This window comes from Cyprinus carpio, chromosome A13 (assembly GCF_018340385.1).
Source record: "Cyprinus carpio isolate SPL01 chromosome A13, ASM1834038v1, whole genome shotgun sequence".
In the NCBI taxonomy this organism is placed as follows: domain Eukaryota; kingdom Metazoa; phylum Chordata; class Actinopteri; order Cypriniformes; family Cyprinidae; genus Cyprinus; species Cyprinus carpio.
The window spans coordinates 10,903,463-10,916,977 of record NC_056584.1 but is presented as its reverse complement, the minus strand read 5'-3'; the positions used below and the strand labels follow the sequence as shown (position 1 = coordinate 10,916,977).

Sequence of the window (13,515 nt, the reverse complement as noted above, 5' to 3'; positions counted from 1 at the left end):
ACTTTGTAGCACTACAAATATTAAGGGTTTTATCAAGTGAACTGGATGCTAAAGATCACTAAAAGCTAATTTATACAGATATATCAATGGTTATGTTAAGCTATGAATCCTGATTAGGTTATTGTGTTTTGTAGAAGACCTCATACTGTTATTAAAATGTACTTGTGTGTGTGTGTGTGTGTGTGTGTGTGTGTGTGTGTGTGTAGTCCAGCAGAGAATATCTTGGGCACGTCTCGGGTCCACATCATTTTGTCTCACAATGTTAATAGCTGACAAAATAATAGAGATTTTTTCCATTCCTTTCATTTATGTCAGAGCATCAGAGCACATCTGAATACAAAGTACTTCGCCGGCTGAAACAGAGCACTGGCATTTATAAATCATTCCAGCATTTTAGACATTTAGTGAGAAATAATCAAATATAAATCAAAACATATCCAACATATTATTATAGTAGAATATTACTATGAACTATAAAAACAAATTCATGTGATGTTCTGATACACATCTGATATTTCAAACTTTTAAATGACTTTTTAAACGATGTTATAATTTGAACAGAATTCAAGTAATGATAGCAAAAAGAAGAGGAAATTGTCTTGGCTCTGGCAAGTGTCTATTTCTGCTCTTCTTGCTGCATGGAACTTTCCATGGTGCTGACAATAATGGCATATAAAGCTGAATGAACAGTCAGTTAGCCTATATACTGTATATCAAGAGGTGAATGTCTTCCATATCACAAAGCTATATAAGGCCATGAATATTGCAAAGGTGTCTTAAAATGGAGCTGCAATGGCTGCGTGTTGTAAAGGCCTGTTGCTTTGTAATTTGTAATCTGCCATGTTGTACACCACATGCACCTGGCATTTTGGATTTAGTGGTTTCTTTTTTAGCTTTATTTTTAATGTAATAAAATCATATAGAATTTGATCATACACAAATGTTTCAATCATGTTATTTTTTTCACTCCATTGTGTACAAGAAGATCTACTTGTAAATCTTCAGACCAAATCAAACACACCTGAACCAGCTAATTAAGATGAGCACTTAAAAATTACAAACAGGTGTGTTGGAGGACGTCGATCTTTAAGAACAGTATCACGGCTGCGTCTGAAAGCTGCAAAAATGCTTAGTATATGGAGGTAGGATGACAACAAGGCGCGTTCGAATCCCATGATCGTTTTGCATACTGTCTACTGAGATATACGGAAGTTCTAAGCGGCCATCCATTATAATTTTTTTCCTTTTTGTTTTCTCGTTATAACGACTTAATTTTCTCGTTATCTCGACATAACGAAGTTCGTTTTCGTTATAACGACTTAATTTTCTCGTTATCTCGACATAACGAAGTTCGTTTTCCGTTATAACGACTTAATTTTTCCCATCGACATAACGAAAGTTTGTTTTTCTCGTTATAACGACATGAAAGTTTTACTGTTGCTAAGTAACGAACTCAACTTTGACAGCATCTGATGGACAGCCATGCAGGCGCTCTTACTGTAGCCTATATTTCAGCAAATTTTGCTTCGCCCTAGGTAATAATAACGTCTACAATACTGTATAAATAAAGGCTGATCAATCACTGTTGATTTTTTCCAGAGACAGTACAAACGAACGTTTTGTTTTTGTAATTTACATGTTTAAATGGCAAAACACCGCGCCATTAGAGCTGCTTGGATTAAACTCACTTTTAATTTTCCCTTTATATGAAATAAAATTATATATAATTTGTAATTTGTAGTAGCTAGTCATTATGTGGCAGATATCATGTGTGTTATAAGCTTCTGTTTGAAAAGAGCGAAACTGAATACGTGTAATGTGTGTGTGTAGAAAAAAAACATTACAACATTACAGAACAAAACTGAATTAAATTAGCCTATGGATTTTACATATACATCCCATTTCTCATCAATATGGTTTAACAATAAAGATTAGTATAAGGAAAAGAAGCACATCAGCCTACATCGTTAAATCCCGTCCTACTGTCATAAACAGAACATCTCCGCTTATTAACTACCTAATCATTAAATTAAAATTAAATTTAAATTAAACATGAGCCTAAAAGAAGCACAAATATAATATATATTGGTGCAAACAGAATACAGTGATGTCAACACTTGGTTTTGATAAGCAGTTATTGATGAAACAGAATGCTTTGGTGAAACTCATGCATCTAGCAGGAAAAACTTAATACACAAAATATTCATATTGATTCAAGCATTTAACATTTATGAATTAATTAAATGTCAGTAATAAACAAGACTGCACAAATTATAGCGAACACGAGGAAGGTCCGCGTACAGTAAAGTGGATAGTATACAACACCCCATCAGTTATATTTCAGGTTCTATAGTGCCACCTGCTGGCGCAGTTTTGTAAATTCTTAGAGAAAATTAAAGTCGTTATAACGAGAAAACGAACTTCGTTATGTCGAGATAACGAGAAAATTAAGTCGTTATAACGAGAAAACGAACTTTATGTCGAGATAACGAGAAAATTAAGTCGTTATAACGAGAAAACGACCTTCGTTATGTCGAGATAACGAGAAAATTAAGTCGTTATAACGAGAAAACAAAAAGAAAAAAAATTATAATGCATGGCCGCTTAGAACTTCCGTAGAGATAGGCTACCTTTATTTGATCGATTTAAAAAAAAATGCCTTAGATATCCCACAATCCTGTGTGTTCAGTTGTAATAATTAAATATTGGCTTAGTTATTATCAAAGCTCTCTATTGTGCTGTAGATCACCGAAATCAGTTTTGTGAGGTACATTTGCAAACGCTGCCTGCAAAGCCATTGCCTGATAAGGCTGAGAGGCTTCAAGTCCGCTGCCTCAGCTTTCGGACGCAGCCTTAAACACACACACACACACACACACACACACACACACACACACACACACACACACACACACACACACCCCATCAAAAACAACATTACATAATATAATTTCTACCCTCTTTATGCATTTTATGGTTAAGTTTGGTCACAGTAGCCTAAGCTTTGTACATCTTGGTGCAGCGCCATTGAAAATGTCGCATTTGTCACTTTATTAACCCCCAACAACCGCAAAACTAAGTAAAGGTTTCATCAATCACAGCTTGATGTAAATTCTCTGAGGAAGAGCAGTCAGCTCTTTTCTTACGGGCAGTTTCTAATAGTTCGGGAACATCGAGAGCGTCTCACTCAGCAGAGTGCTGGATGAACGCAGCGGTGCCGCAATCAGCCAAACCCCGCATTCACCGTTTACATCCACATCGCGTCTGCCGCCTGACATATAGACCACGGGCTCAAGCTATATGCATTTGTCTAGACAACAGCTAACAGCATACGCCGACGCCTTCAACCACCGTGTTAAGAATCGCTTCCATCCCTCAAAGGTTTGATCTTCTTTAAGCTCTAATTCATTTCGGAGATCGTTTGGTTATAAACCGAGAGTTCGCGCGATGGTTCTGCTGCATCGCCGTCGGAGAAAAGAGACGCTGGTCTGGCTGCTGCCCGGTCTGCTTGGAGTCTGGTAAGTTTTCGCTTCATAGGGGGCAAAAGTAACAAGGGGTGCGATCAATATGACTACTAAAATAGCCTGACCGACAGCACACACCTGGACAGTCCACCACGCGAGCATCTGGCGTCATTCTGTACCGCGAAGTGCTGCAGAACGTTTTAGTTTTACGGTTTTCTTGTAGCACACCAAATTTATCAACCTAGCTGTCGATCACGACACGTGCAGTTATGCGTACACTGAATACATGTGAGAATAATAATACAGATAGTAAGTGACAGCTTTGCTCAGGGCATCCGTCTTTTTAGCGTGGACGTGCAGTGTCAGTCTCCAACAACCTTGAGGAGACTTGAGCCAGCAATCAGCTACAGCTCAACAAACAGCACTCCGAAATACATTGCTCACACACATTTTGCATTCTCACTTAGTAAGATCAGAAGGGTATTTCACAATTTCTACTGTTATGCATAAGTTGTAGCCAAGTTTACATTAACACTTATGTTGGCTCGCGCTACTTAGGTTTCCTTCAGCTCATTTTTTTTTTTTTGACAGCTCATTCAACGTAAAGGCTAGCCTATGCACATATGGACAGTTAATGCTTAATAGAATAAACGTAGTTGGTTTGTAATATTACATTCCTCTCATTTACTTACATTAAATGAAAAAGTGATGGCAATAACCATTTCTAGTGTCTCATCTGACCAAAAACGCCTTTTCCCTCTTATTAAGGCATTTGTTTGTCTTCTAACTGTGTGTTTGTTATGGTTATTAGCCCACAAATGTCATTCAGAGGCTACTGTGGTGTCCAGACAATATAAAATACTGCATTTGAGGAAAATATTCTGTCTGTATTTTCATTGACAGCCTGCTTTTTAACCACTCAGTGCTGTGCCTATGGGGATCAATAACCTACATTCTCTCCACCCACATGGGTCTCATCCACAGGGATGATTCATATTGATTTTTGTCTTTTAGTATTTGCATATGTATGGGAATGTACCATTTCGATTTTTTGTTTATAGACAAAGCTCAAATATATAATAGAATTTACCAGTTTGTCTGGGTATTTTTTTGAAGATACATATTTAGACCTTTCAGATGTGAACACATTTTAATCTGCTTTATTTTTTATATGTCACATCTAGATAAATGGCAGTAAACTACATTAATCAAAAAAGTGTAATTCTGCTGTAGTTGGCTATATTTTGCTTTATATATTGAAACTTTTTTTCTCACAAAATAACAGGCATTAAATAGACATTTGAATCTTGGGGCCCCATTTATATAAAGTGTTTTTAACTACTATGTACTAACATTTAAATTAATAATTTGATACAATTCACTTATCGTGCATGTTTTTACATCATGATTAAAAATACCTGCAGCAATTACATCTGTAATTAATTAATATCTATAATTATACTGTTGACCCTTTAATCCACCCTAAACTTAAACTCAGTCTAGACTGTATTGTAATGGCACACATTTCAGTTAGAAGTGGTCCCCGATGTGTCTGTTCCTACAGATAATGCTCCAGAGAATAAGTTTAGAAGCTCTTACACCATATACTGCAAGAGAGCGAGTGTGAGAGGGAGTTGTGGGTGATAATTTAAACCCCTCACCTTCAGCTGTTCCCTCCCTCCACTGCCAGAACACATCTTCATTAATCACTGCATTCTTTTATTAGAACCTCCTCTTTGTATCTTCTGCACTACGCTCATTTAAATGACTCCTCTCTGATGACCTCTTTTATTTGTTCTTCCTGTAAAACTCATCATACAAATTCTCTATCATACTTTAAACCAGTCGCTTGCTCTTTAGAGTTTAAGCTCCTAATATAAACTAATACTCATCTTTTAACTTCTCTCTATTTTAAATCTAACATTGCTCTATTATTTACCTCACTGCTGTCTGTCTACTCATATTGCTTCTCTTTGTTTCTGTTTTTTATGACAGCATGGCATTTGGCCCGAGCAAAGCAGAGGAGGAAGATTACGAGGATGTCCCCATAAATAAAACTTGGGTTTTATCACCAAAGGTCTATGAGAGCGACGTCACCCTTATCCTAAACAAATTACTGCAAGGCTATGACAACAAACTGAGACCAGATATCGGAGGTAAGTCCAATTTTTTGAAAAGGTTGTATGCTTATATCCAGGCCCAAACAGGATCTGTGCACACAAATTGCCTGCAGATTCTGTCTAGACTTGTTTATGACCTTCAAACACAGTGTTACAGCTTATGGGTAACTGAAAAATGTTAATAATTATAAGCTAATGCCATCATTATTAGGAAGCCACATGAAGAGGAACACACTGTGACAATTAAACCCTCCAAGCAGTTCAGAGTTTCTCTGTAATCATCATTTTTACTTTACTATCAGCATTATTGCAGTGTTAAATGAAAAAGTGCTAGGATTTTGCTGATGTTTTTCTCTACACCAGAGCTTTAAAGGTCACTTTATTCTCAGTACATCAGTGTTCTGTAAGCGATGCAGCTGACTATAGTTCAGTTATTTAAGAGGATTTATCTCGGTGCTGTTCGGGTACAGTAAACCCAAATCACAATTGATCTTCCTTCTTTATCTGTGTTTCATGTGTCTGAGATAGAGGAAGAGAGAAGAACAGTTAATCAGATTGCAGAGCAAGTGCTGAGGAACTGCAGGTCAACTAGCCAAGTTTTTGTTATTTGTCACATCTCTGTGACTGACTGTGACAGGAATATTTTTGAAACTGCAAGGATGAGGATTCAGGCAGCTTTGAGTAATTTTTGTGGCTGTTATAGGAAACATGAATTGGTTTAGAGCCCATTTCACTTCTGTAATGAGATGTATTTCTGAGCAAAACAGGATATTCAGTGGCAAAATCCAATTGTATCCACTGATTAGGAATTGATTGGATGGTTACATACCAGAGTGGAGCCAGACTGAATGTGAGTTTGCTACAAATATCTGGCTGTTGGTTTCGCTATTGGCTATTGGTTAACATTATTCAATAGCCCACAATGTGTGCAAAAAGAGAAAGGAAAAAGAAGAGCAAGTAAATAAATGATTAAAGCTTATGAAGACAAACACATTTTTCTGTGGAAGCCCATTTCCAGCACAATTATGTGGGATACATAAACTTGCAACTGCAAGATAAAAATGTGCAATTGTGAGATATAAACATGCAACTGTGAGAAAAAAAAGTCAAAATTTCAATATCAATGCACCAATGAAAGATGCACAGTTGAAAGGTGCATTAAGTAACTATGGTCAGTTTTGATTTTATGAATATAATAGAACATTAACATTTTCTTAAATGGATGCTAAATGCAGGCTGTATATAATATAATTTTTTTATTAAATCACTTACTGTGTTATTATATTGTTTTGGTATTATAAATATGTATTTCATTTATTTTTTGTTTTTTTTATTTGATAGATATGATTAACAGTTATTGTAATTTGAATGTTTGTAATTATATTCTAGTGAGACCAACTGTGATTGAGACGGCAGTGTATGTGAACAGTATTGGCCCAGTAGATCCCATCAATATGGTGAGCAGAAATATACAATAATACATTATATTCAGAGCTGTAAAAAACAGACACTCTAAGCAACCGTATAGATCCTTTTTACAATCATCAAATCCACTGTCACAACCAATACCCACATAATTTCACAGTAACAAAAGCAGCCGTTAAGTTATGGCCAGCCCTCTCATTGTTTGGTGTTTTTTTAGGAGTACACTATAGACATCTTCTTTGCTCAGACGTGGTACGACAGCAGACTCAAATTCAACAGCTCAATGAAACTCCTCATGCTCAACAGCAACATGGTTGGAAAAATCTGGATCCCTGACACCTTTTTCCGCAACTCCCATAAATCTGACGCCCACTGGATCACGACACCCAATCGCCTTCTGCGGCTTTGGAGTAATGGAAGAGTGATGTATACTTTAAGGTGAGTCCATGGTTAACATTAATAGCTGAGTGAATGTTTGTATGACAGATGTGTCCTTGTATTCCTGTCCCGTAGCATTTGCTTTTGTACCAAATGACACCCGCTGTCCGTTGCAGCATGTTTAAGCCATTACATCTGATTCACATTTATGTCAGGGACTGTTAAATCAGACTGAGTGTGTTCATAGATCAAAGCCTGCACAAATGCACTACCTCTTAAATGTCACAATCAACATTTTTTGGGTTTTGCTATTGTCTATGATTCTTTTTTGTTAGGTTGACTATTAATGCGGAATGCTACCTTAAGCTGCATAACTTTCCCATGGATGAACATTCGTGCCCTCTGGAGTTTTCAAGCTGTAGGTGTTAAATTCTTATGTCAATCTGTCACTCAGCCTCAGTCCTGTCCTGAACGCTGCCAGGCAGCTAATCCCCATACATCGCATCTGTCAGCCAGCCATGCATTGCCAATATTGGTCAACCAAACCTTAACATTGCAGAAGGTCTGCACCAGCTACCATCCTCTAACTTTGAACCCTAACCAATGAGTGAGGACAGATATCATCCTTCTCCAGCTGTCTCTCTGCCCTCTCTCCTCTTCTCAGTCTATGTCACCCCTCCATCCATTATTAGCATCATGCCTCAGCTTCTCATGTGTCATCATCCTCTGTGGGCATGGGAAGGGCATGCCGCGCTTTAGTCTAACTTAGAGTGCTGCAGTGTGAAGCCTCAGTGCCATTCTGCCATCACTGTAACTTCTTATCACTTACACACCCAAATGAAAGTTCACATGTAATCTGGTGGATGTGATTTTGTGTCTATTTGCAGATGGGTATCCAAAGAATGAGATCCAGTATAGATGGCAACGTCGTTCGGTTGAGGTTGCAGACCAGCGGTACTGGAGGCTTTACCAATTTGCTTTTGTGGGTCTACGGAACAGTTCTGATGTGGCACACACTCAGTCTGGTATAAGAAAATAAAAAAAGAATAAATAATAATGGCAGATTTTTAGTAATTAATAATAATAACTACAAAAATAAATGATCTGTGGTAATTAATAATAATAATAATAATAATAATAATAATAATAAATGAGCAGATATTATTAATAGTAAAATAGTGTTCTTTTAAATAATAATAGTAATAATTATTATTGTTTAAAATAACATTAATAATAAAAGTAGATTATAATATAAGTAAAATAAGTAATAATAATAATATTAAATATTATTGTTAATAATAATAAATAATAAAAGTAAGAATACATGAGTGGTTATTATTATTAATCTTCTTAGTATATCTGTCATTGATTATAATATCTTTGCTGATGCATAATTACTGTCAAAAAATGTCTAAAATCCCTTAATATCTTGTATTAATAGGGGAATATGTAGTTATGACCATTTTCTTTGACCTAAGCCGGAGAATGGGCTACTTCACCATCCAGACCTATATCCCCTGCAGTATGATAGTGGTTTTGTCCTGGGTCTCTTTCTGGATTAACAAGGATGCTGTGCCTGCCAGAACATCTTTAGGTAATTTAAAAAGCTTCAGGATTAATATAAATCAATAGGAACATCAATAGCATTTCATATGTGAATGCATTACACAAGTGCATGTGATCATGAAAAGGAAATGCTTCAGTGGGGGTCCTCAATTACTGTGCATCTTGATTGGCTTAGGTATCACAACTGTGCTCACCATGACAACCCTAAGCACCATATCAAGGAAGTCCTTGCCGAAGGTGTCGTACGTGACAGCCATGGATCTGTTTGTGTCTGTCTGCTTCATCTTCACCTTTGCTGCTCTTATGGAATACGGGACCCTGCATTATTTCACAAGCAATCGACAGAACAAGAAGACCAAATCGAGCCATACACAGGTGAATGAACTTCATTCTGTTATTAAAGGGCCAATTCACCTAAAAAAGACGATTCTTTTATTTACTCAGATTCATGTCATTTAAAAAGCGTATACATTTCAGTGGAAAACAAAATAAGAAATTCTGTGCTCTTTTCCATATAATTACAGCACCTTTAAGCTTCTAAAAGGATCAAATCGCCATAAAATATCATAAAAGTTGTCCATGCGACTAGTGTGTTTACACTGATTCCAGGTTTGTGAAGAGACCGAATCTATGTGATCCATAAGCAAATCATACAGGCTACTTATGAGAATTAAGATGAACCAAATCATAGCAGATCCCATTCAAAAGAATGGCTCATTGCTACTTCTATTCTGAACATGCTAAAGAAAGCTCAAATGTTAATATTTTCTGTGAATCGTGTAATTCTGGTCTGTTCCTCAAACAAAGCTATCATATCAACCACTTTTCTGACAATTTACATTCATTATACTGAAAATAATGGCCAGATATTCTTTAAAAATTTATAATAAATAAAAATAATAAAAAGTCACGAGGATGAGTAATTAATGACAACATATTAAGCTTTATGAGGCTTAGAACACAGAACACGTAAGCACCTAGCTGATCAATGATATGTACAATTATTTGCGTACTGCAAAGCTTACTGACTTATTCATAGCTCAGATTAGAATAGGCTACATTGTACTTTTGTTTGCAGTTAATTGAGTGTAATGTGCAGCAGCTCTGCCATTTTCTTTTGTACTGCACACTGTTTTAGCAATGAAGCGGTAGTGACCTTGCTGTTCCTCTGTGTAGAAACCCAGCATGGTTAACATCAGACCAGGGACATCTCTGCTGCAGATGAACAATATTGCTCCCTACCACGAGGATGACGATTATGCGTATGAATGTCTGGACGGCAAAGACTGCACCAGTTTCTTCTGCTGCTTTGATGATTGTCGCTCCGGAGCTTGGCGTGAAAACAGAATGCATGTCCATGTCTCCAAAATCGACTCCTACTCCCGAATATTCTTCCCAACTGCCTTTGGCCTCTTCAACCTTGTCTACTGGATTGGATATCTGTATCTTTAAAGATGCTGGGCAAGTTAGAGAGGGACTCAGTTGTAGTAGTATTTGCAAATCATCTGTAAATTCTCCGTCTGCTAAATCTGGCAGCATAAATCTTTAAGAGAAGTGCAGGTGTGAGGTGAGATTTGGATGTATTATTACTTGATGTATCTTTAACTGTACCTGGGAAGGATTTGAATCTTAGCAGGATGATAAATGTGTTTCTGTGCTGATGCCAACTGAATATTACCAGCAACCTCGGTTTTTGAGAAGGAAATGCTAACAGTTTGGTTTTTTTTATCAGTTATGAAGGCCATCTCAAACCTTGCCTAGTTTAAAATGATCTCTTAAATGATCGCTTTTTTTTACTACAATATTAGCATCATGTTAACATCACTATTGCAACTATGACAGAACTTCTTCAGGTTATTATCTCTGGCTGAAGCTAAATATTATTATTTGCAATGAAAAGTAGATATATTAGTCGCTTCTAATACAGATTTTCCAAGAAAAAAGAAAAACATATCTAACTACACATTAGAAAACTAATATTTATGTTAATCTATCAGAATGTTTTTATTTTACACTTAAAATAGCTACATTTCTGTGTGAATTACCTGCATTACTAAAACCAAAGCATAGATACTGTATCTGAAGGTTACATGAATAGAATTTTGTTCTGCTCAAGAATTACCCAGAAGCCATTTACTCGGAATTAGCCTATATTGATACTGTGAAATGTTCTTGACTTGAACTAATATGCTGTCTCTGCAATAGATGACACAAAGAAATGCCAGTGTGCCCAAGATAAAAGGTTCCACGTGCAATTTTTTATATATCAAACAAAAGGAATAAAGCAGCCTTTACACTTCACAAATGTTCAGTGTCCTTTAGTACAAATTAGAGTTCATCTCTCTCTTTCGTATTCAAGACGGCATTTCATCTCTCCTCACGAATGGCTAGATTTCTGTCTGTAATTGCATGACTCATCTGAGCTCCTACGGCTAATCAACCCATATTTGGAAATGGGTCTGATGGACTTTCTTCAGCAGAGGAGCTTTAGACAGACCCGTCACAAACAGTCTCAAAACTACAACATCTGAAAATGAACAGTCTTCATAACACAAACCATGGATGCCTTCTCTATTGGTAATAGTCTAAATCAAAAGGCCATTTAATATGGATTTGTCTTAAATTAGATTAAATCTGATCTCAGAGTCCTAATTGATTTGAGAAACAGATAAACAGAGCGTGCAAGTAAAAGTGCCGTGTCTTGACCCGAGTCTCAAAACATCTGTACACATAATGTACAAGTGTTTTTCTCAATCTCCTATTGTGCTTTCGGCTGTTGCTTGTTTTATTTGATCTTTCCATGTGATTTGTCTTTTGCTGGGTGTTATCTTGATCTGTCTCCCTTTCTGAACATCTGTTATGTACTGTGTTGTACCCTGTAGCTTATACTGTATATACAATAGTATATATTTATATATACTATTGTCTTTTTTAATGACAGCCTCACAGTTTCAGACTCATGCAACAACCAGATGAAAATACAAATAAAAATAGACCGAAATATAACCTATTTATATTTCTGCATATACATAGATTGTTATGGTGAGAATATCTATTGAACTAATCTGTTTCACACCCTTAATAATACAGATCAGTGACCTTCATGTATCTGTGTGAGTGTGTGCATGTGTGTCTGTACGTGAGTGGGTATTCAAAGCAGACTCCGTCCCTCACCGTACATCTCTGCGCTCTGCTCTCCACTCGTTCTAGCTGTTGTCGTCGTGTCTCCTGTAAGTGTTAACCTTCATGCTTTTTACGTGTTCATATGTTTTTGTAGCCTTGAACACTGTGAGTAATAAAACAGTGCCTGCAAAACATTAATAAATCTCTACGCTCTCTCAAACTCTGTTGATGATTCACATCTTAACAAAACCCCAAAGCGCTGGGATATAAAATGTGAATCGTGTATTTTCCCTCAGGCAGATATTCTGGTAATAATGCTTTGTTAATATCGCATTTAGTTTTATAATTATTGCCACAAGTGAATGAGCAACAACATTTTCATACACAAATAAAATTTCACTCATTTATGGATCTTAATTGTTATTTCACTCATCAGTGAGGAATATGAGTTACTCCATCTTAGGGAGCACGTGAGTAAACACTTCATATGTGATACATCTACAAAAACAAAAATGTAAAGTTATTTAAATTGAATAAAGTTCACCCAAAAATGAAAAGTCCTCTATCCATAATATTGCTTGCTCCAGTCTTCTCATCTGAATCGGGCGAGAAATAATAATTAGGAATTTGTTTCTTACAAACAAACAGCCTTTCATTTCACAAGCTGTTATTGATGGACTGCAGTCATGTTGTGGATTATTGTGATGTTTTCATCAGCTGTTTGAACTCTCATTCTGACGGCACCCATTCATTGCAGAGGACCAATGGTGAGCGAGCTACATTTTTCCAAATTTGTTTAGGTTACATCTTAAATGGCCTGAGGTTAAGTAAATTTACAGCAAGTTTTCATTTGTTGTTGAACTATTCCTTTAAATTAAGTTGTGGAGTGCATAAATATACACCTCCTTCACATATTGTGAAATGTTTTTACTTTCACATTTGCTAACATGTGTGTATTAGACCCATGACTCAAATGTCACAAAAATAGAAAGCATTTATTTGTGAGAGACGGCCTTTTCGCTCTCCCATTCAAACTTCACTCCCACTTCTCTTTTCTTTATCTTCACTCCCTTCTTGACAGTTCAAACCCACTCTATATTCTTTCTACCATTCTCAGGTAGCCATTACAGGCCTCTGTGATTATTATCATACTTACAAAACGAAGACTTTGTTGTTTAACTGCTGTCTCAACGATAGACGGTGGGTTGAAGGATGAAGTGAGAACTAAAAGATAATTTTTCTGAGAGTTTGGAACAATACAAACCATTTTAAGTCAGGTCTCTTTGGTATGCTTGGCTGTGATAAGTACTATCTTTATCACTGCACTGCGAGGCAGCTTTGGTTGTTTCTCTTCTCTGCTTGCTGAGTAATTGTTTTGTAGCCTTTCTACTTATCGAATGCAGTGTTAGGACTGAATGATGTGATGCCTTGTGTACTGT

The 13,515-nt window shown here is 36.5% G+C and overlaps 1 protein-coding gene across 1 annotated transcript; it reads left to right on the top strand.

Moving 5' to 3' along the window:
- Window positions 1–3,027: 3,027 nt before the first annotated feature.
- LOC109063490 (gamma-aminobutyric acid type A receptor subunit gamma1) lies at window positions 3,028–12,631 on the top strand. The gene is made up of 9 exons (XM_019080556.2): window positions 3,028–3,518; window positions 5,460–5,620; window positions 6,974–7,041; window positions 7,227–7,447; window positions 7,723–7,805; window positions 8,275–8,412; window positions 8,829–8,981; window positions 9,129–9,328; window positions 10,130–12,631. Exons 1-9 carry the CDS (start codon window positions 3,448–3,450, stop codon window positions 10,403–10,405), a joined length of 1,371 nt encoding a protein of 456 aa, XP_018936101.1. The 5' UTR covers window positions 3,028–3,447; the 3' UTR covers window positions 10,406–12,631.
- Window positions 12,632–13,515: the final 884 nt, after the last annotated feature.